General features: G+C 37.1%; 5 protein-coding genes across 14 annotated transcripts; 2 read left to right on the top strand and 3 right to left on the bottom strand.

The window, feature by feature from the left end:
• Window positions 1-25: 25 nt before the first annotated feature.
• AT1G27750 (nucleic acid binding protein) lies at window positions 26-4,847 on the bottom strand. The gene is made up of 8 exons (NM_102540.4): window positions 4,289-4,847; window positions 3,259-3,977; window positions 2,004-3,046; window positions 1,630-1,805; window positions 891-1,539; window positions 704-785; window positions 571-618; window positions 26-473 (listed from the first exon to the last, which is right to left on the bottom strand). The coding sequence occupies exons 1-8, from the start codon at window positions 4,593-4,595 to the stop codon at window positions 270-272; spliced, it is 3,228 nt and encodes a 1,075-aa protein (NP_174096.3). The 5' UTR covers window positions 4,596-4,847; the 3' UTR covers window positions 26-269.
• Window positions 4,848-5,930: 1,083 nt separating this feature from the next.
• On the bottom strand, window positions 5,931-7,545 carry RSL4 (root hair defective 6-like 4). Its single transcript, NM_102539.3, has 4 exons — window positions 6,914-7,545; window positions 6,628-6,822; window positions 6,408-6,539; window positions 5,931-6,309 (listed from the first exon to the last, which is right to left on the bottom strand). Exons 1-4 carry the CDS (start codon window positions 7,265-7,267, stop codon window positions 6,214-6,216), a joined length of 777 nt encoding a protein of 258 aa, NP_564293.1. The 5' UTR covers window positions 7,268-7,545; the 3' UTR covers window positions 5,931-6,213.
• Window positions 7,546-12,696: 5,151 nt separating this feature from the next.
• On the top strand, window positions 12,697-13,999 carry STZ (salt tolerance zinc finger). The gene has a single exon (NM_102538.3). It carries the CDS (start codon window positions 13,035-13,037, stop codon window positions 13,716-13,718), a length of 684 nt encoding a protein of 227 aa, NP_174094.1. The 5' UTR covers window positions 12,697-13,034; the 3' UTR covers window positions 13,719-13,999.
• Window positions 14,000-14,399: 400 nt separating this feature from the next.
• Window positions 14,400-19,534, top strand: TAF4B (TBP-associated factor 4B; the record flags this gene model as incomplete). 9 transcript variants are annotated; one of them, NM_001332783.1, is made up of 15 exons in its annotated part: window positions 14,400-14,685; window positions 14,805-14,871; window positions 15,146-15,374; window positions 15,465-15,566; window positions 15,819-15,879; window positions 16,010-16,716; window positions 16,943-17,067; window positions 17,220-17,307; window positions 17,393-17,531; window positions 17,624-17,679; window positions 17,766-17,822; window positions 17,902-18,024; window positions 18,114-18,164; window positions 18,249-18,408; window positions 18,518-18,821. In NM_001332783.1, the coding sequence occupies 13 exons, from the start codon at window positions 15,207-15,209 to the stop codon at window positions 18,667-18,669; spliced, it is 1,989 nt and encodes a 662-aa protein (NP_001320209.1). The 9 variants fall into 9 exon arrangements, with proteins under 9 accessions (NP_001320209.1, NP_001320208.1, NP_001320205.1 ...); NM_001332781.1 differs by having other exon boundaries at window positions 14,565-14,685; window positions 15,219-15,374; window positions 18,518-19,534; NM_001332780.1 differs by having other exon boundaries at window positions 14,565-14,685; window positions 15,187-15,374; window positions 18,518-19,534.
• AT1G27710 (Glycine-rich protein family) lies at window positions 18,668-19,548 on the bottom strand. 2 transcript variants are annotated; one of them, NM_001084141.1, is given in 2 exon segments: window positions 18,668-18,959; window positions 18,978-19,546. In NM_001084141.1, the coding sequence occupies 2 exon segments, from the start codon at window positions 19,468-19,470 to the stop codon at window positions 18,832-18,834; spliced, it is 621 nt and encodes a 206-aa protein (NP_001077610.1). In that variant the 5' UTR covers window positions 19,471-19,546; the 3' UTR covers window positions 18,668-18,831.
• Between the last annotated feature and the right edge of the window lie 568 nt (window positions 19,549-20,116).

The following is a 20,116-nucleotide window of genomic DNA, read 5'->3' as shown; positions in this document are numbered from 1 at the left end:
TCTAATCCGCCGGTCCGGTCCGGTCCGGTCCAGTTTTTAAAAGTAAAAAAACGCGCATACTGACAAAACCTTAACCAGACTATTGACTCTTATGTAGAGGAAGACAGTTAAATCGTTGAAACAAATCTACAATTGACAACCCTCAAAAGGGAGAAGAAAGAGTGAGATTCTAGTAAGTTCATTTACAATGTGATTTAGAACTACTATCTTAAACACATAAGTCTTCATTTATTCTACCTTGTCCCGGGGTGGTACACCAGTCTATTGTGTCATGAGGCCTCAGCATTTGTATCCTTTGGCAAAACCAAACCGATCAAGCATTCCGAGGAAGATGGGGAAACAGAAAGCAAGGAACATGTCTCTTGCGAGTGTGGAAGAATGAAGAGATGCCTTGCCCACATGGGACTTGATGCAGGGATCTTTATTACTCCTGCACAATCTCTCTGCTTCAAGTATGTTATGAAATCTTGGAGCTGCCACCAGAAAGAGAGTTTTGATAGAGTTATTATATTTACGTAGGAAGACAAAATGGTGTTATGATGATTCAGGGTTTGAAAATGTGACACATACCCCTTTGCGATCGCTGAAAGCAGCAGGAATTAACTGACAAACCTCCCTCTGCAAAACAGCATTCCTTAAATCGTGTAACAAAAAAGCTTGCACAGTCGATAAATTTTACTTCGCAATGGAGGTGGAAACTTACTTTGTGTGGTTGTGTATTCGCAAAAGTAGCTTTTACGTTCTTCATATCCGTGCGCTTAGTCATATCCAGTTTAACTGGCCATCTGCAAGAAGTAAAAAGACAGGAAAGAATATTCATCTCATAGCACATCACTTCATTATAAAGAAAGACACAACACAACAAATTAGAGTGAGGTGTTGTCACTCACTGCACAGGCTCGGGAGATCCAATGATATATTTGCAAATGTCTGATTCCAATCTCTGTGCAATGATGGTGGAGTAATGAACTCCACTTTTGGACAAAGCACCCTGCCATTGGTGCCCTATGTTCTGTTTGGAAGCCTCTGATCCACACAACTGGGTGACCATTGGAGGTAAGCGTGGGGACAACAGTGGAGAAAAAGGAGGAGGAGGAACCAGAGGTGGGTGTGAGTGAGGCAAAGGAGGTGGTAGAGCTTGAGGCGGAGGCGGCATCATTTCAGGCGGTGGTTCCGGTGGCTGGGATTGAGGTTGTAGTGGTGGCTGGAGTACAGAAGGTAATGAATGTCCTAAAGGCGGAGGTGGGTACAATTGATCAAATTGCTGAACTTGAGGTCCTTGTGGCTGAGAGACTGGATGCACAGGAGGCGGCATGAAGGGACCTGAAACCTGTTGCGCTGGAGGTCCTTGCATCTGAGATGATGTTGCTACAGCATCACCGCTTGGAGAGATTAGGGATCTTGTATCCCAAGAGCTGTTTGGAGGAGGGTAAATGGGTTGTTGAACAAACGGAGATGGAGGGATTTGAGATGTCGGTGTAGCAGGCACTGCAGGCTGGCCCGGAGCTGGTATGGGCACACATGGAGGAGTTCCTGAGACTGAGGAAGGGTGGTCTTAGTTTCATACACATCTTCAGTCACAAGTTAAAAAGCATTCACTATTCAGGAAAGAGTAGATAGAAAACTAACCTCCTTGTGCAGAATTCACAAGAGTGCTACCAGCTGCAGGCCAGTTTTGCTGAAAGGTAGCTCCAGGAGGTACAGAATTACAGTGGTTATCCGTACTCATTAAGGGGGAAACATATTCTCCTGAACCACTATCCTGTTTTGATGAGGGAGGTACTTGAAGGTGCCTCTCTGGATGACTGTTCAGACAAGAAACTTCCACATTAAACCAATGAGACATAAAAAACGACATAAAGTGCATAACTATACCAAAGTCAAAACGCTTCAGAGTTTGTGAGAAGAAGATACAAAGTCTTGTGGATATTTCATTATTAAAAATAATGTCAATAGTTCAAAATCATCAAAGAAAACATAGGTCAGAAGAAGCGAAGACAAACCTTCCTCCATCTTCATGAGGCAAAGGACGATTGATTGATGCCAAATGAAATTTACTCTTTTCTCCCCGAAAAAACCTGAGATGGGCCATTACAATTGCAGCATCATCAGGTGTATCAAACTCCATCAGAAGGGCATGTTCATAGTACAGGTCAGTCACCATGCGAGGCCCCTTATAAAGGGCTTGCCGCGACTCATGGACAATTTCATCCCTCTCCCACTGGCTACTGATGCCTCCAATATACAGATGAGTACAATAACCATATGCTACTCCATTCAAAGATCCCCTTGCACCCACTCCTATATCCATAAATTTAATGCGCCAAGGAAATTGCGCTCGCAGATATTCTCGAGCTCTGATTGCATCAATTATGCTTCTATATTCTGCTAGAGCAAATCCTTTCACTGGATCAAAAAAGAAACGGTCTACAGGGCCGTACCTGTCAAGCTGAAACCTTAGATGACCTTCTGTTTCATCTGGTCCTAAATAGCCTAACCACAACTGCCCCGAAGCCGGAAAAATGTCAAAAGCAGTGGGGTCCCCATCCAAATACCAAGCAATTTGCCCTGATGAAGGGCCATGGGGTACTGCCTGATAAACAGGTGATCCTGCAAGAACAAAATTGTTCCTACGATCCGTAGAGTTACTTCTTAAATCTGAAGGCCCTCTTGCAGAAGGAGATGGTGTATGCTGGTTTAATAATCCCCTTGGGACTGAAGATCTACCACATGACAAGTCTCTCTGGTCAACAGTCTCAAAATCCATAGATCGTGAACCTCCAGCATCATAAACCGATCCAGCACTAGAGCGGACATCATTGTCTGCAGAACTGTGAGGTTTCACATGTGAAACTGAAAATTTTCCATAATCATCCTCGTCACTGTCCATTTGACAATCTTCTAACTTGATATTTTTTCCAACAAATCCAAAGATTCCCTCTAGAGAAGTAACAGCACTGGATATATCCACGAAGGATGACAGGCTGCATATTTTCTTATACTGAAAGAAGGCCCACCTACCAATGGAGGAACTCTTCCTAATAACCTGCACGAAGGATTCTTGAAACTATCAGATTTGAATATACCCATTACACATTAGCCATACAAAGTTCCAAGAACAGAGCAAGCGAATAAAATGAGTGACACGGTTGATGCTCAATACAGGGAAAAATAATAACTAAAGCCCTACACAAATAAATAACACGCTAAGAAAAGCAAAGGCTACTTATTTTGATTCTACACTACTCAGAGGATTACCATTTCTAACAAGCAGCTCGTTAGACTGTTTGATGCTTCTTGTACACCATTCAACCCTTCTGCATTCTTACCAGTAGCCTCTATATTGTTAGAACCTGTCTGACCAGAATTCTCGTCTACTTCAGGTTCAATACTAGCGGCATCAATATCATTAATCTTTTCTGTCATATGAGTAATGAGATACCTCCCCGTTGCTACATCCTCCGTGGATGAAGAATTGAAGAATCCGAAACAAGTGGCAATTGATTTTTTAGGGAAGTTGAAGAATACTTTCAGTAAAGCTAAAACACGAAACTGGGATAATTTGATCAAAGGTAACGAGTTTCCATCTGAAAGTTTTTGCATCAGCTGAGAAAAAATTTCGTCAGGATCTTGCAACTTCAAATCGCTCTTATCAACTATCTGGAAGATATTTTTCCCCTCAAAAGAAAGCACAAAGAAGGTTAACACATTTCTGAACACGGCAGAGCAGATATCTCGAGCCCCTGGTGATGACGTTTTCTTCGATAAAGCAGCAGAACATAGGTCAACTAGACCAAATATGCAGGCTTTAGCAGTTTGAAAAGCAACACCATCAGCATCTTGTCCTCTCTTTAAAGCTTCCAAGCTGAAGTTATGCATGTCAATAACAGCTTGCACTGCATCTCCAATAGCCGTAGGACAGTACAATGCATATCGAGGAACGAGATCAGCCACAAGGCGCTTAACGCTAGTACAACCTGCAAGTATAAGCAACTAACTAAATCATTACTCCAACTAACTAAATCATTACTCCAACAAACTAACAAAAATTACTCTAGGAGGTGTCCAAAGATTAGAATCATAATGCTAGAGCTAATGAATCTGTAACCCTAATATTCACTTAATTCAGTTAAGAAGTATTCTTTCTCATACAAAGTTATCTAAAACCACAAAACTCAATTTCAGGAAAAAAAAAAAAAAAATGAGCTCAATCAACTCCGGAAAATGGCAGATTCTCAATCATCCAATTGATAGAACTAAATCGAGCTAAGAATGAGAGAAAATAAACCTCTGGAAGCGGAGATGAGGGAGCGATACGCTTGCTCAAGATTCGCAGAGCGGCCGCCACCATCTCTCTGAGCAACACAAGATTTAAGACGCTTATAGCAGTCATGCACTCTTCGAATCTCTTCTCTGTTCCTACTTCTCGTTTGAATTTCCTCCTGAGATGGAGGCGACGGTGTCACCGGAGCCGGGAACGAGCTTACCACCGTAGAAGGGGATTGGGATTCTAGTTGCGGTGGTGGCGGAGGGTGAGATTCAGGGATTGACTCATACAGACGACGCTTTTTGATAGGCTGCTCGGCGCAAGCCATGGCAGCGACGGAGAGCGAGAGAGAGAGAAGAGAGAGTCTCGGTTGCTGTGTTTGTCAGTTCCGTATTTTGTTAGTGTTTAAGACCCTCTAGCTCGCGGAGAAGCTTCACGGTGGCTAAAGGCGATCACGAATTCACGATACGGTTTGGTTTGACTAATAAAGCCGAATCGCTTTTTAGAACATCAAGCCAAACCAAACCGAAACTAGGAACGTGTTCAAGGGATGGTATTTAAGTAAAAATTTTGGATAAATTGTTTTTTTGTCAACATATAATAGTTGTATTTTGATAATTTTTGAGTTTTGGTATTTAAAAAAAAAAAAAAAAAATGAGTTTTTCAAAATCATGGAATTTGAATCTTTGCATCTTTAATTAAAAAAACATATAGCATCTAATTAAAAACAACTAATAAAAAAATTCAAAGTATACTAAATGAAAAAACAATATTTCAGTTAGAGATTTGGAATTGTGTAGCTTCTAATATATCGTAATGTTTAGTGAAGAGCTGTAATTTTTTTGAATGGTAATAGATCAAAGTTTGGGAGGTAAAACGTGTAAAAGCATAAATTGGGATGTATAGTTAGTTTGTTACAGTCAGATGTTTGGGATAACTTTATGAGTTCTAAAACCTAGAATATAAGTGTTAGCCTATAACACCTAATTTAAAATTTATGATGAATGACACAAAATTTGTTATCATAGCAAATTTTATTTCAATGTTTGACTAAATTCATCTTCTAAATACAATGGAGAGAAGATGTCGGAAAGAAATGCAATGAAAGGTTAATAAATCAAAAATCAAAACGTTCTTAGTCGATATTCATATGAAGGACATCTTTTGAACGTACGGTACGTGGCTTTGCGAATGATATCAAATCCGCTTGTTATTGGACGTTTTTTCCATTGATCGATCACATCGTCGCACAGCAGAACGATTTGTGCGGTATCATCACATATTCACAATCACATCTCTAGACTCAAATCATAAAAAATTAAGTGGCCAAAAGAAATTGTAGGGTGTTTCCACAAACACTTGTTTAATTAGGTATTCAAAAACTTAACTTTTTAGACACAAGTTATGTGCTATTCACAAGAATTAAAAGATTAATTGTGCCAATATGCACCTTATGTCTGAATATGCACTGATAAAGTGATAATGATAATCAACAATATGAAGTAACCACTAAAAAAAAAAAAGTTGATATACATCTTTTATCATGAGTTGCTATAAAGTCGGTCGAATAAATCAATATATTTTTTCGAAGATTGGTGAATTTTGGAGTCGTACGAAACATAACCGAAACCCTGGCATAAAATAATACAATTTTATCTTTGTTTTCAAATTGCAAAAGGAAAGACGATTGTTATTTAATTAGTCTGAGTTGACTTTTTCATAATTTAAAAATATAATTACAAAAAAGAAAAGAAAAAGAGTACCAAAAGTTCTTAGAACCATAATGACGAAAGAGACAAAAGAAGTTAAGAATAATAAAAATATCAGAATGAACAACAAGAAGAAAATGGTAGGATCTTAGCGTAGATCTCTTTAGTTTGGCTCAAATAGGGATATATATGTTCTAAATGGGTTTCTTTACATTGACATTGTAACTTGTAAGTCCTTCACATAAGCCGAGACAAAAGGTTGTGATGGAACCCCATGTCCAGGCCGTTGTAAGCCAATGGTGCGTACATCCATAGATCATCCGAGCTCAACAACTACATTTATAAAATATGCATTTTGGTTAGTTAACTTGAACATGAGTTATGATAAGATTCTGACTAAAAACAAAAAATCCTTTTAACAATCTACATACCTTAATCTGAAGCTGCAAGAACTTCACGTAATGGACCGCTTCTTCAAGCATCGTGCTTATATCGACTTTTGTCCCGTTTGGCACAAGGTTTTGTAGTGTCTTGAGCCTTTCGTTAATCTTCTCTCTTCGTTTCTGCAACAATTGATAACACACTTAAGAACGACTTTACTCATTGTCATTTGGTTTTGAGACCGAAGTAATATAAAGTATGTTTTCTAACCCGAGCATAAAGGCTTTGAGGATCAGTGGCTGTCCCTTTGGTGGCTCTAGTTTTGCCTTTAACACTTGTGACCGAAGCTTTCTCATCATCTGAACTGTTGCTTAAACTCTGACCATCTACCCAATTAGTGTTGCTCTCGTCAACTGTATTGCTTTCCGAGCTTACCCTCTGTTTTTTCTTGGATTTCGCAAGCTCCTATATCCCACAAATTAATGATATTTTATTTAGTTTATTGCGTAGTAGTAGTGAATGAAAGTAAACATTATATATTGGATCTTCCACTTACTTGTCTTGTGACGTCACAGTTAGAGTTAGTTTTGCATAGATTCTCCACGTCAAGTAGTTTCCTCTTAAGAGAAGACGTTTCTTGGAGGTGATGACTTTGATCCCAAGAATCAAGCATGGCCGGAAGATTTCCTCCCGGCATTGCACCAAATGGGAACATATCAGGGAGCAAGAAAGCATGATGATCAGAAGATAAGACATTGTTATGGTGTTGATGTTGATGAAGATGACCATTGTAAAGGCTAGAGAGGCCAAGCAACTCGTCTCGCGGTCTCTCCTCTTTAGATGATGAACATTGATCAAAGTTGAACATCCCCAAGAGAGACTCCAATTCACCATCAACAAAAACGTCCATCGCTCTAACTGATCAACTCTTGCCTTTCTTGTTGTTGTTGTTGTTGTTTGTTAGTTTGTTGTTATGATAATTCTTGAACTTGTGCAACTATATATATATATATATAGGTTGGAGACACTTGATGATGGAGAGAATATTTCTCAAGGAAGATTTGGTGATGATGAAGAGAGATCAAGAGATTCTTAAACTGGTACAATCATTTGTGTCGTGAACAAGTCGTTAATTAAATAAGTGAAACGAAGCCATGCATGATGATGAACACGATCAGTCAACTTGTGGGGTCGACAACAACAGGCTTTGTTCCTTCACGACACATTAACATATTCTTATTTATAACTATCCATTCATCTCAATTAATTAAAATACATTATGTATAAGATGGTAAGAGATTAGTATAATAATGAGAAAGACTTTACATTGGCCACACAAGAGAAGCGGTGAAGTATAAAATATGGCCACGCCAATGCACGATTTGTGGAATCATTATCGCAAATTCAACAACACTAAAAAGAACAAGAAAATAAAAAGAAACTTTTAATCCATGCCGCTTTTTACCTTAAATTACTAATTGTCCGGTAGGTCTCTCTTAGCTAATTTTTTTGGAGGCAGCATGATATATATCCGGCGTCGATAACTAACTTATTTGGATGAAGCTATGAGCTAAGAATAATAATATATGAAGAAAAACTCATTCGTAAGAGAGTGATCAAAAGCCATGGTGATATTTTGCCCTAACACACTTATCGATACCAAAAACATACAGCTGTAATGGATAGATTGGTAAATGAGTTATAAATGAATAATTCACGTTGAGTCTTAGCTCATTTTAAACACAAAATGTTACTATATACATTTGTGGTCTTGTGTGGGGTTTAAAACCATACAACACTAGAAGGGAAGAATAAGCCATAAACTATACTTTAAAATGTTAAAGTGTTAACATTCGTTTGTTCATGTGTTAAAGTGTGAACATTCTTTTGTTATATACTTGAAAATTCCGTTACTTCGAGGACTTTCAAATTTATAAGCAAATAAGGCGAATTCAACACTTTTATTATATATAAATGCATGGTATTGTAGTTGTATACTTGTATGTATTATATATAAACTCAACACCTTATATATACACATAAATTAATCTAGTTATGGGCATGTGAAAAGAATAAGCTAATTTGTATGTATTATAGTTGACTGTTTGCTAAATTTTTTTTAAAAAAAGTTATCTGAGCTTGTTATCTTTTTGGTCCGGCTGGGAGGCAAATTGCCTTATAAGTTATAAAAGGTCAAGTAGGTATGCATAATCGTACAAAAGATAAATAAACATAATTAAAATTATATTAGGACGGCACAGAACAGAGTTGGAGATTCCGACAAGATGAGATTCAAACTCGTTTTTTGTCTTAAGATCATCCCCACATAAAATCTTCTTTATCAGTTTTTTTACAAACAAAAAAATATTCAAAGAAAATAAAATCACAGCTTGAAGATATGTTCAATTGTCTCTAAGTTTCAAAATTTAGAGGACGGGTTACGGTACATTGCACCTTACGGATTTGCCTATCTGTTTCATTCATTCTTAAGACTTATAACTCCTCTTAACATTCCAATTCCGTGAATAATACACACGGGTTCAAAGAATGTGTCGTAATTACATCATATCGTTTTATACTCTTATGGTATAATCACATTTTAGTTCATTATCAATGATTTGACTTGTACGAACTGTTGTTTTTTTAGCATGCATATGTTATGTATATTAAAATGAAAAGTGAAATGTGGTGGCATGATCACTGCTCGATTTCTTGTCTTGCTTAAAGTCAGAATGTCGCCATATTCATATTCCATTGGATTTAAGGACAATAATCGTTAGTTCTGGTCCGATATTATAATAAATCCGATGTATGAGAATGCTTGGTAGATTTTAAACTTCGAATACGACGAAAAACTATACATAATTTACATACGATGGAGTAACTTGCACTTCTCTAATATCCCTACAATATGAGATCGTTAATTTACAATTATTTTTATTTTTGTATAAGGGTTTCGTTATTCATGCATGTATTTTAATTTTTAAGTTATTCATGATCCTAAGTTAGGTTATTCATGACACAAATTGCTTTTTTGTATATAAGGGTTTCGTTATTCAATCAGTTCTTCTTCTTTTTAAGTCAACTAGAACAAAATAAAAATGAAAACCTTATACATATATAATTTCAATCCTCAGTTTCTGTTAAATTATTTGACAGACATAAATAAAACCCCTGAATATAATATGTATGCACATAATCATTTACTCCTAATTATAAAGACAAACATATCATCTATAATTTAATTGAGTTCATGTAAGAGAAAATGTTAATGTGTCAAGCTGAGAACCACAGAGCAACTCAAGGAAAATACTTTTTGTTCACTAAAATAAAACAAAAGAATTGCTTCTAAGTGAGATTTATTGCAAGAATATCATTCAGCACATTAATTATATTATTACTAAATAATTATGCTCTGCTCTTTTAAATATATTTAAGTTAATGTCAATTAGTTTTGTTTTGAATAGAAATATAAAAATATTGATAAATCGTTCTTGAAGAGTTAAATGTATATGAACTAATTGGATTATACGATTATATCTATGATTCTATAAAAATATTGATAAATCGTCAAGATTTGTTTCCCAGCTTTTCCTTTTTATGTTAAACAATTAATCAACCGCTAACTATATACACCGCGTTTAGGTTTTAGGTTTATATATCCCTTGTAATCAAAGATCATGATTCATGAATGTATTTTTTATTCTGCGAAAATAACTTAGTTGAAAAAGTGGTTTTTAAATCCTTTTAGTCTTCATATAGTAAGTCTTTGATTCTTCTAAATGTCAAAATGAAATGGAATAACTCAAAAACTTGTAAAACTTTAGAGGTTTTATCCACCATTGAGAACTAAGTTAGTTAGTTAGTTCTCAATGAAATTAGATGTCGAGTTACTGGTCCCAAGTTAAATTTTATCATAAAGATATGATTTACACATTATTAAGTATTTTAAAAAGTTGATCGTAGATCAAGCGAAATTATTAGCCAAAATTATGCATTTGATTAATAGTTATCCCCAAAATTTAACATGTGAGAAAGACGTAATGTATTATGATTTAACCACAAATTTAACAATTTAAAAATGCATAAGTTACTTGACAATTGACACACATGCATGCACACACAGAGGAGAGAGTTCTTTTTCATGAGAAACAAGAAAACGAATACGATCATAAGAGAAGAAGTTAATAATGTGAAGAGTGGACCCAAACATTTAAGCCCAACGCGTATTACCCAAAGAATAATGACTCCTCTAACCCAAGGCCCTACTTGAAATTAACCAATCAAAATACTCATTTTCTTCCCATTTCTGATTGACTAATATTCTAATCCTATATATATGATGATAATATGAGTACTTTTTTACCCATTGGCTCAACTAATATATTTTACGTATATTAAATACCTACTCACCTTCAGTTTAAATTTATCCAGTCTAAAATATAGAAATACAGATATAATTCAAAGTTCACTTTCAAATTACATTTTTTCTTGTCATACTTTTAAAACCGAGTAATCTGCCAAAATATATATATTTAAATATCATAAAACGATACTAAAGGGTTTGAGAACATTAGTTTGAATTAAGCTGATAAGTATTCTAATATCAACTTCTCAAAGTCGAACTAACCCAAAAGATAACTAGATAACACTTTTGAGTTTGTCTTTAAACGTACTTTTATCATGTATTACAAGTTTGGTGTGAGTGAGAGTGTTCTTTATCCAGAAGGCAATGCGTGACCCATGCATGATGACACGCCGACAGATACATTTTTGGTTCTCTGCATCACATATATCCACCTCACAAGTTTCATGTTTTCCTTTATATACACATCAAAATGTGTCTTACGTGCACTGTTTTGAACCTGGATCCAATCCATACATAACATGATGAATACCACGACGACACTTTAGTAATCCACACACATGTTTTATAATGCAGAAAGTAAAATTCAAATTCGAGATATCATGATTACATCAGCCTCCCATGAGAATTTGTAGCAGATACATCCAATTGCTTAATTAATATATGTATACATATTTCTTGACGCGTTATATAAAATCCGTATTATTGTCTTTATTTGGATAACGTGTTACCAAAAACTCCTTTAATTTATGACTTTTCAAATATACTACATTTAGATTATCAATAACTATAATAAAATTTAGAAGAACTTACACAAAAAATTACTACAGAAAATATTTAAAAATAATAAATATCCCCGTTTGTTCAAGATGAAATTTTGTGATTTTCCAGAGAATTCAGTAATCTGAATTTTAGGTCCATCATCTTCAGATTATTCTAAGTCATTTCTAGTGGGACACTAATTAAAACATCATTTTAGTAAAGTTTTGCACTAAAAAACTTTTCCAAAGAACACTAAAAAGTGACATGAGTGTGATGCAATATCACACCAAATTTGGTGTAACACTAGCTGTTTCCGGTTAACTGTTTGCGTCAAATAAAGAGTAAACCGTCCGGTTTGAACTTTGAAGAGCGCCGCGTGAAGAAGTCAAATGTCGTTGCTCTTTGTTTTAGTCAAATGTAGTTCGTCTCCCACATCTTACTGTCATAAATATAATATTAATCTATCACTAGTATAGTTGTACCAAAAATGTTGGCTCCTTGCATTTAGCTTTGTTTATTTGACTGTGGAAACTTGAAATAGTCTTCTTTTATAATAGTCATGCACCGTCTCAGACCTCTTATTAGTCCTAAATTACCTCCACCTTTTCAATATGAATAACTGTTCAAAAGCTTTGAGTGGTAATACATACATTTCCGCATTTAGATTCTTATTCCTCTCTTTAATCATGGTTGATGGTTGCATACCCAACCAAAAAAACAGGTAAATATCAGACGAATATTTTTCTTTTAGGCTGTTTTAGAATTTATTTTACCATCGAGCAAGGTCGAACCATTAAATTGTTTCTTTAGACAAAGCAAGTCTAAAACTAGCCAACGTTTTATTTTACATATATCACCTAATTTAAGTGATGGCTCAATTTTCTAATGTAAAAGTAAGAAGAAGAAAAACGTTTTCGAAATGAATTGATCTTGTAGATAGATATTTCCGAAGATGCTTTCCAAATCAATATTGGTTAGTTGTTATAGACTTTCTTTCTTTTTTTGTCAACTGGTTAGTTGTTATAAGTTATAACTATCTATCTATCTTAAAGTAAACCGAAACGTGTACCATACGAGTACCATCCATGACAACGACCAGAAACCACAGAAACTCTAGAATATTTTGTAAGGCGGCATCAGTACTAGTAAACTAAGTAATGAAGGAAAAGTCTTATAGCCGACCTCTTCTTCATTTTACCAACACCACTTGCACACACACACACGTGTACTAGGTCAAACCAAACGTGCCCTAATTATTTTCCTCTCTTTACCCCCAAAAAAACATCTAGATACTTTCATCACAACTTTGGTCCGCATATTAAAAAGAGTTTTAGAAAAATATAGTAATTATCTAATCGCCACCTTCACTCTTCACACTTTCCTACCACTTGTCACGCAACTTCCTTCTCCACACTCCACCTACTACTATATATTTACACACACTTTCATTACTTCTTCTTCAGCAATTAAACAATTTCTTCACTGCAATTCACAAGCAACCTTCAAACTAAAACTCGAGAGACAAGAAATCCTCAGAATCTTTAACTTAATGGCGCTCGAGGCTCTTACATCACCAAGATTAGCTTCTCCGATTCCTCCTTTGTTCGAAGATTCTTCAGTCTTCCATGGAGTCGAGCACTGGACAAAGGGTAAGCGATCTAAGAGATCAAGATCCGATTTCCACCACCAAAACCTCACTGAGGAAGAGTATCTAGCTTTTTGCCTCATGCTTCTCGCTCGCGACAACCGTCAGCCTCCTCCTCCTCCGGCGGTGGAGAAGTTGAGCTACAAGTGTAGCGTCTGCGACAAGACGTTCTCTTCTTACCAAGCTCTCGGTGGTCACAAGGCAAGCCACCGTAAGAACTTATCACAGACTCTCTCCGGCGGAGGAGATGATCATTCAACCTCGTCGGCGACAACCACATCCGCCGTGACTACTGGAAGTGGGAAATCACACGTTTGCACCATCTGTAACAAGTCTTTTCCTTCCGGTCAAGCTCTCGGCGGACACAAGCGGTGCCACTACGAAGGAAACAACAACATCAACACTAGTAGCGTGTCCAACTCCGAAGGTGCGGGGTCCACTAGCCACGTTAGCAGTAGCCACCGTGGGTTTGACCTCAACATCCCTCCGATCCCTGAATTCTCGATGGTCAACGGAGACGACGAAGTCATGAGCCCTATGCCGGCGAAGAAGCCTCGGTTTGACTTTCCGGTCAAACTTCAACTTTAAGGAAATTTACTTAGACGATAAGATTTCGTTTGTATACTGTTGAGAGTTGTGTAGGAATTTGTTGACTGTACATACCAAATTGGACTTTGACTGATTCCAATTCTTCTTGTTCTTTCATTTTAAAAATTATTAAACCGATTCTTTACCACATATTTTACAAACGCGTTGAGTCTTTTTTTTATCTGAATAAGCATAAAGTGACACCACTACAACTCTGTTTTTGGTTCTGTTTTTTTCAAAAAATTTATAACACAATTAAGCATAATCAAGAACGTTCTAGTTTCTACTACCATCCACATATTGTTCTTTCTTATATTTTGGAAAGCTCTAAGCAAATAAAAAGAGTTGTGATATCTTACGGAAGACTGCCAAAGAAAACTCAACTTTCATTTTTCTTTTACCAAAAGAATACCGTAACTTTCAATTGAAAAAAGCCTTTCTTGACGGGTCGTTTGTTTTCTTTAGTAGCACTGTTTAATTAACGTAGATAATCCCTTCTTTAATTTGGTGAATTATCTACGGGAAGTCCAAAACTCAATGGTCATAAACGTGTATCAAAATTCATCTAAAAGTTAATTAATTTTTTTTTGCAAAAGTCTGATGCTAATATGAATAACTGTTTAAGAACTCCAACATTATATTCAAGAAAAATAAATTTTGATATACAAGAACAAGCCCAGTTACCGAAAAGAAGAACAGAACGGCGCGCAGTGTTTTATCCAAAAGAAACAACTACCGAAAAGAAGATCAACAGAACGGCGCGCAGTGTTTTATCAAAAAGAAAAAACGACACGGTGTTCTCGCAGAATCTCCCTTTATATAAAAACTTGCGGAATTTGGAATCTTATTGGATACAACAAATCGTTTCCTTGAAAATTCCCTCTTCGTTTTGAGCTATTGACGTTTGGTACCGCGAGATTCCTCCATGGATCTCTCCATTGTCAAGCTCCTCGAAGAAGACGAAGAGGTTAGGTTTCGAATTTCCCACTCTCATTTTCATTTCCGTACTGTCTGCGAAAATCCACGCGCTATCTTGTTCTGTGGACGAAGCTCCTAAATGTCGATTCCCGCTAATCGTGTCGTTAGGTTGACTCTAAGCATTCGGAAGATGACTTGCAAATGTTTCAGGACTCTCTGATTCGAGATATTGAAGGTTCGTTTTGGACCCTAAAATTCATATGCGAAACTGTGGAATGTATCAAAACAGGGAAATGCCTTTAGATTTCTTTAGTGATTTAGGTTCACGAGTCGTATTTTTGTGGTTTGTCATGTATCTTCATGTTTCACTTGATGTTAACTGTTGAATGTTGATGGATGCAATTAGATTGTTAGTTCTTGATGATGCTTTAGTGACGGTTAGTCATAGAAAAATATTAGAGCATACTCATAATTGATTTTGGTGCTTGAACTCATGTGCCCCAAGGAAGTAACTTGAAGTCTATAAACAATACTACTGGTAATGAATCAGAAAAACCGCAACCTCGGTATATGAAACTGCAGAAGATGAGTAGCAAAGAGACTCCTTGGGTGGAAAAGACTGTTGACCCTGTGAATCATAATCTTAGATTAGCACGAGTTACTGATTTGCTTCGTACCGTGGTAGACCACCAACCCGGCAAAAAGACGCATTGTCTTAACCTGCATTATAAACTCAAGGTGTGGCTTTACAGTTTACATCCATGAATGAATTGGCACTCTGATCGAAGTTTCTTAATACATTACGTTTCTTTTCATACTTGATTGCAGAGAAAAGAACTTACAATGGAAGAGTTCATGCGACAACTGAGAGATCTTGTAGGTGATCAGATAATCAGATCGGTAATTAGCCAACTGCCTCAGTTAAAACCGGTATTACCCTTTCCATTTTCTTAGCATTTATAAGTACTTTAATGATTTTCATTTAGCAGCCTCCAAGAGAGTTTCTTGTTTTATATGCTTCCTTCTCTGTATATGAACATGTGCTGAGAAAGAAATCTCACTTCTGAACCTTATTAAAAAGGAAATAACATAAAGAATTCTCACTTTAATAGTATAAGCTGAATACTTCTTGTCTTGGAATTGTGGCTTACTGGTTTCAGAATGAACTGTATGTGTAACCAGGGAAATATGGGGATCAAAGTACCTGGACGCTCAAACCATGACAAAGTGTCTAAATCTGCTGGTATAACTTATTTAGTTGATGCCATTTACTTTTGCAATTATCATAGATCATCTTAACTTTCTGGTAGATCTTATCTTATGATTTCCTTGTAGCATACAAAACTAATCCCAGATACAATCATTAACTGCAGAATTCACTGCTCAAGAATCTGATCCTCGTGAAGTTCATGTTAACCAACTGTCTTCTACAACTTCAGGCACCTTAAACAGTTCAACTACTGTGCAGGGATTAAATAAGCATCCCGAGCAACACATGCAGCTTCCATCAAGTTCTTTTCATATGGATACCAAATCTGGAAGTCTTAATCCATACCCAGGGACAAATGTCACTTCTCCTGGTTCATCATCGAGAGCAAAGCTCCCTGATTTCCAGCATAGGGAAAACAATCAGAATGTGGGAATAGCCAGTGTTGGAGGACCAACCAAGTCTACAATAAACATGACGACAGTACCCAAGTTTGAGAGGCCAACTTTTGTAAATGGTCCAAGTAGGGTTCAGGATGGTCCTATATCCGACTTCCCAAAGAACTCATCCTTTCCTCTATATTCTGCTCCTTGGCAAGGATCAGTCACCAAGGACCATACAGTGGGACCTTCTTCATCAGTGATCCATGTGGAGCATAAATTGATTGATCAAAGTTTTGAACAGGCACATAAACCTCGTTATTTGGTGCAGCAAGGCGTGACTAATGTTCCACTGAAACAGAAGAATGCTATTCCAATTAGTTCAAATGATGACTTGGAGAAGCAGTCTTCTAAAATGGGTTTATTCACATCAACCACTTCTGCCAGCTCTGTTTTTCCTTCAATGACAACACAGCTGGACTCTAGCACGATGGTAACTTATAAATTATACTTTCAAAAGACAGATTTCAATTTGGTTGATCTTCTCTTTAAGCTCATAGGGGGACCATTTCTCTTCAACCGATGTTGCATTTGGTTTCGTTTTGCTTATATTTTGGACCACCCTGGCTTCTATTTCTCCTTGTACTGGCTTCGAACTTTGGTTGTGAAGAGTAAATGGACTATCTATCTTACGTGAAAATTATTTGTGTACACTTCAGGTTAATATGCCTGCCCCATCTGAGACCATTCCCAAGATTGCTAATGTTACGGTGACACCCAAAATGCCTTCTGTTGGTCAGAAGAAACCTCTTGAGGCACTAGGTTCTTCGCTGCCACCATCAAGGTAATGAGCTGGCTGGTTTGTGAAAGATGAACTACTTACAGCGTCCATAAATTACTCTTCCTTTTTTCTTTGCTTTTCTGATAATATCCTTTTTACCTTACTAACAATTTAGAATTGCTAAATTGAAGTCTTATGTATTTTTTAATATACAGAAAGAAGCAAAAAATATGTGGGACTTCTTCAGATGAAAGTATTGAAAAGTTTAATGATGTCACTGCAGTCAGTGGCATCAATCTCAGGGTATGTTTACGAGTTGCTACACTTCTCATTTTGAACCTGGATATAGAGAAACAATAAACCAAATTACTTTCTGCATCTGTTCTAGGAAGAGGAAAAACAATTATTAGATTCTGGTCCTAAAAAGAACGATCGTGTTTCTAAAGCATATCGAAGACTTGTGCATGGAGAGGAAGAAAGAACGCTTTTGCAGAAAATTCCACTGCAGAGAAAGCTGACAGAAATTAGTTTGTGTTTCAACTCGTATCTTAGCTGCTTCTTTGGTCCTTACTTGGAATCACTTGGAGAAGAAGTTTATGTATGCTTTCATATATGACAGTGGGAAAAAGTGGTTTAAAGCATATAGACCATGATGTAGAGCGGTGCTTGTCTCTGGTGAGATGTTAACACCTTTTCTTGGAATTATTAGCCTTCAATTTCCTGTTTTTGTTTTCGTTTTTCTCATGGCTTTGCGCATTCAGTGTGTGGAGGAGAGGATGCGAGGACTACTGTTTAATATAATACGAATATCAAAGCAGGTCAGTCTACTTTCTCTTCTCATGCCTCCTTAGATCTTGTTGTACCTAAATCTTTCTGAAGTTACAAGAGCTTTTGCAGCGGACTGATGCAGAGAAGTGTAGAAATCGGACTTTTATCACATCTGATATCCGGAAAGAAATTAATGAAATGAATCAGAAGGTGAAAGAGGAATGGGAAAAGAAACATTCTGGAGAAGAAAAGGTAATGGTTTGTCCTGAGCTTAATATCTATTTGTCTTAGTTATCAGTAGTAATGTCTAGTTTTTTTTTTTTGTATATTCATTGATGTAGAACAAAGAAAATGATACTGAAAAAGAAGACCAACGTTCAAACGAAGTGAAGGTATTTAGAACTTGAGCCAACTACCTAAACCTTTGGAGATATACACATACGTACACTGAAAGAGGTTTATTGATCACAAGTCAGGCAAATAAGAAGGACGAAGATAAAGAGAGAGCCAAGGCTGCAAATGTTGCTGTTCGTGCAGCCGTTGGAGGAGATGATAGGTTTTCAAAATGGAAACTTATGGCTGAAGCACGTCAGAGATCTTCTCCAGGGCCAGGAAGAAACTCCAAGAAACTTTCTGGTAAGATTGGTAATCCCGTTTCTATGATCTGAAAGAGTAAATCTCTCAGTTCTGTTGCTGGTTATTCTTGTGTTTCGTGCTCCTAATTGCATATTCGAACTTTATGTAGGTGGTACACAATTTGGGAAGAACCAAGGTTTACCAAAAGTAGTCCGGTCAATCTCTGTGAAGGATGTGATCGCTGTGGTGGAAAAGGAGCCTCAGATGTCAAGATCGACGCTATTGTATCGCGTATACAATAGAATCTGCTCGGATGTTTGAAACCAAGAAAAGACATAGGACCAATTCTTTATTTTTTTTTGTAGAAAGGTTCTTATTCCATTAAAACTAATGCCATTACAAACTCCTAAACATGATCAAGATGCTAAAGTACATCCTTATTTCTTCTTCCTTTCACTACCTAAAGCAAGCTGCATGTTTTTTCTAGTTTTTGCCTGATCCCTTCGTGCTGACTCCGCCGTGTCCATATCCTCCTCCACCACCACCGCCTCCGCTGCATGAACCTCCGCATCCTCCACCACCACCGCCAATGATGACTCCACCACCAATACCTCCTCCACCACCAATACCTCCTCCACCTGACCCGTATCCTGGACCACCACCTCCGTTGCCTCCATCCCAACCCAAACCACCACCTGAACCATACCCGGCACCTCCACCAAATCCACCACCGATTACAACACCACCACCGCCGCCACCTGGACCGTATCCACCACCACCATATCCCGGGCCTCCACCGCCGTAGCCACCAGCTGTGAGTTCACCCTTAAATCCGGTTACGTGTCGGATACTCTTTCCAATCTCACTGGAGTGTGCTTCATTCCTCATGAGCTTACTCTCTCTTCCAATCTCACTCGAGCGTGCTTTATTCCTCATGGACGCACTTTCTCTTCCAATCTCAGTGGAGTGTTTTTCATTCCTCATGAGCTTACTTTCTCTTCCAATCCCACTGGAGTGTGCTTCCTTCCTCATGGAGGCACCTTCTCTTGCAGCCTCGGCAATCATATGACCGATGAGACAAAGATACGAGGAAACAAGAAACCACAAGATCACTCTAGCCATGATGGCTGCTTAGTGACACAATTTGTTTGCTTAGAATCTGAAAAAGGAAGTAAAAGGACTTGTGTGTTTGAATAATACACAGCCACAAACACACACCACTATTTATATATCTTGGGACATAATACAACGGTGATGGTTGGCATGGGCGTGCCAGTAGAGAGAGAGAGAGGTGCATATATGGTGACTCACCAGAAAGGTGTAACAGGTGATGGTTCTCATTCGCATGATTTTTCCCACACTTTTTGCTGCATTTTTTCATTATTATTCATTTTGCAGTCTCAAGTTTTTTCTTAAATAAAAGAAAACAAGGAGTGACTCGTGTACCAATCCATTGATCTGATTTGAACATATTGGTTATCACACATATGTTCCAGAGGAAACAATGAATTATGAAACTGTAATAAAATGATTATAACATGAATAAAATTGATAGATAAGTCATAAGTAATCAAAAGTAGGATCATGGCATATTTTTTTCCTTTAATCATACTTTCGATTACTAGTTCTTTTGGTAATTATGCTGTCATAAATAAAGCGTTAACCAAAATGAAGAGAATTAGAGATTATGGACCGGTTTATTGAGAACCACATTGAATAAACCAAACATTAATAGTACTAATTTTCGCACGTGTGTGTAACGAAAGGC

This window comes from Arabidopsis thaliana (assembly GCF_000001735.4).
Source record: "Arabidopsis thaliana chromosome 1 sequence".
Lineage (NCBI taxonomy): Eukaryota > Viridiplantae > Streptophyta > Magnoliopsida > Brassicales > Brassicaceae > Arabidopsis > Arabidopsis thaliana.
This window is presented reverse-complemented; position numbering and strand designations above follow the sequence as displayed.

Bases quoted from the DNA above. Each gene is read 5' to 3' on its own strand.
- AT1G27750 (NM_102540.4), bottom strand. From the start codon at position 4,595: ATGGCTTGCGCCGAGCAGCCTATCAAAAAGCGTCGTCTGTATGAGTCA. The intron at 3,047-3,258 runs GTAATCCTCTGA...TCCTTCGTGCAG, and splicing joins CGAGCTGCTTGTTAGAAATG to GTTATTAGGAAGAGTTCCTC. The intron at 474-570 runs GTATGTGTCACA...TTCTGGTGGCAG, and splicing joins CTTTCAGCGATCGCAAAGGG to CTCCAAGATTTCATAACATA.
- RSL4 (NM_102539.3), bottom strand. From the start codon at position 7,267: ATGGACGTTTTTGTTGATGGTGAATTGGAGTCTCTCTTGGGGATGTTC. The intron at 6,823-6,913 runs GTAAGTGGAAGA...TGTGGGATATAG, and splicing joins ACTGTGACGTCACAAGACAA to GAGCTTGCGAAATCCAAGAA. The intron at 6,540-6,627 runs GTTAGAAAACAT...CAATTGTTGCAG, and splicing joins CTCAAAGCCTTTATGCTCGG to AAACGAAGAGAGAAGATTAA.
- STZ (NM_102538.3), top strand. From the start codon at position 13,035: ATGGCGCTCGAGGCTCTTACATCACCAAGATTAGCTTCTCCGATTCCT.
- AT1G27710 (NM_102536.3), bottom strand. From the start codon at position 19,470: ATGGCTAGAGTGATCTTGTGGTTTCTTGTTTCCTCGTATCTTTGTCTC.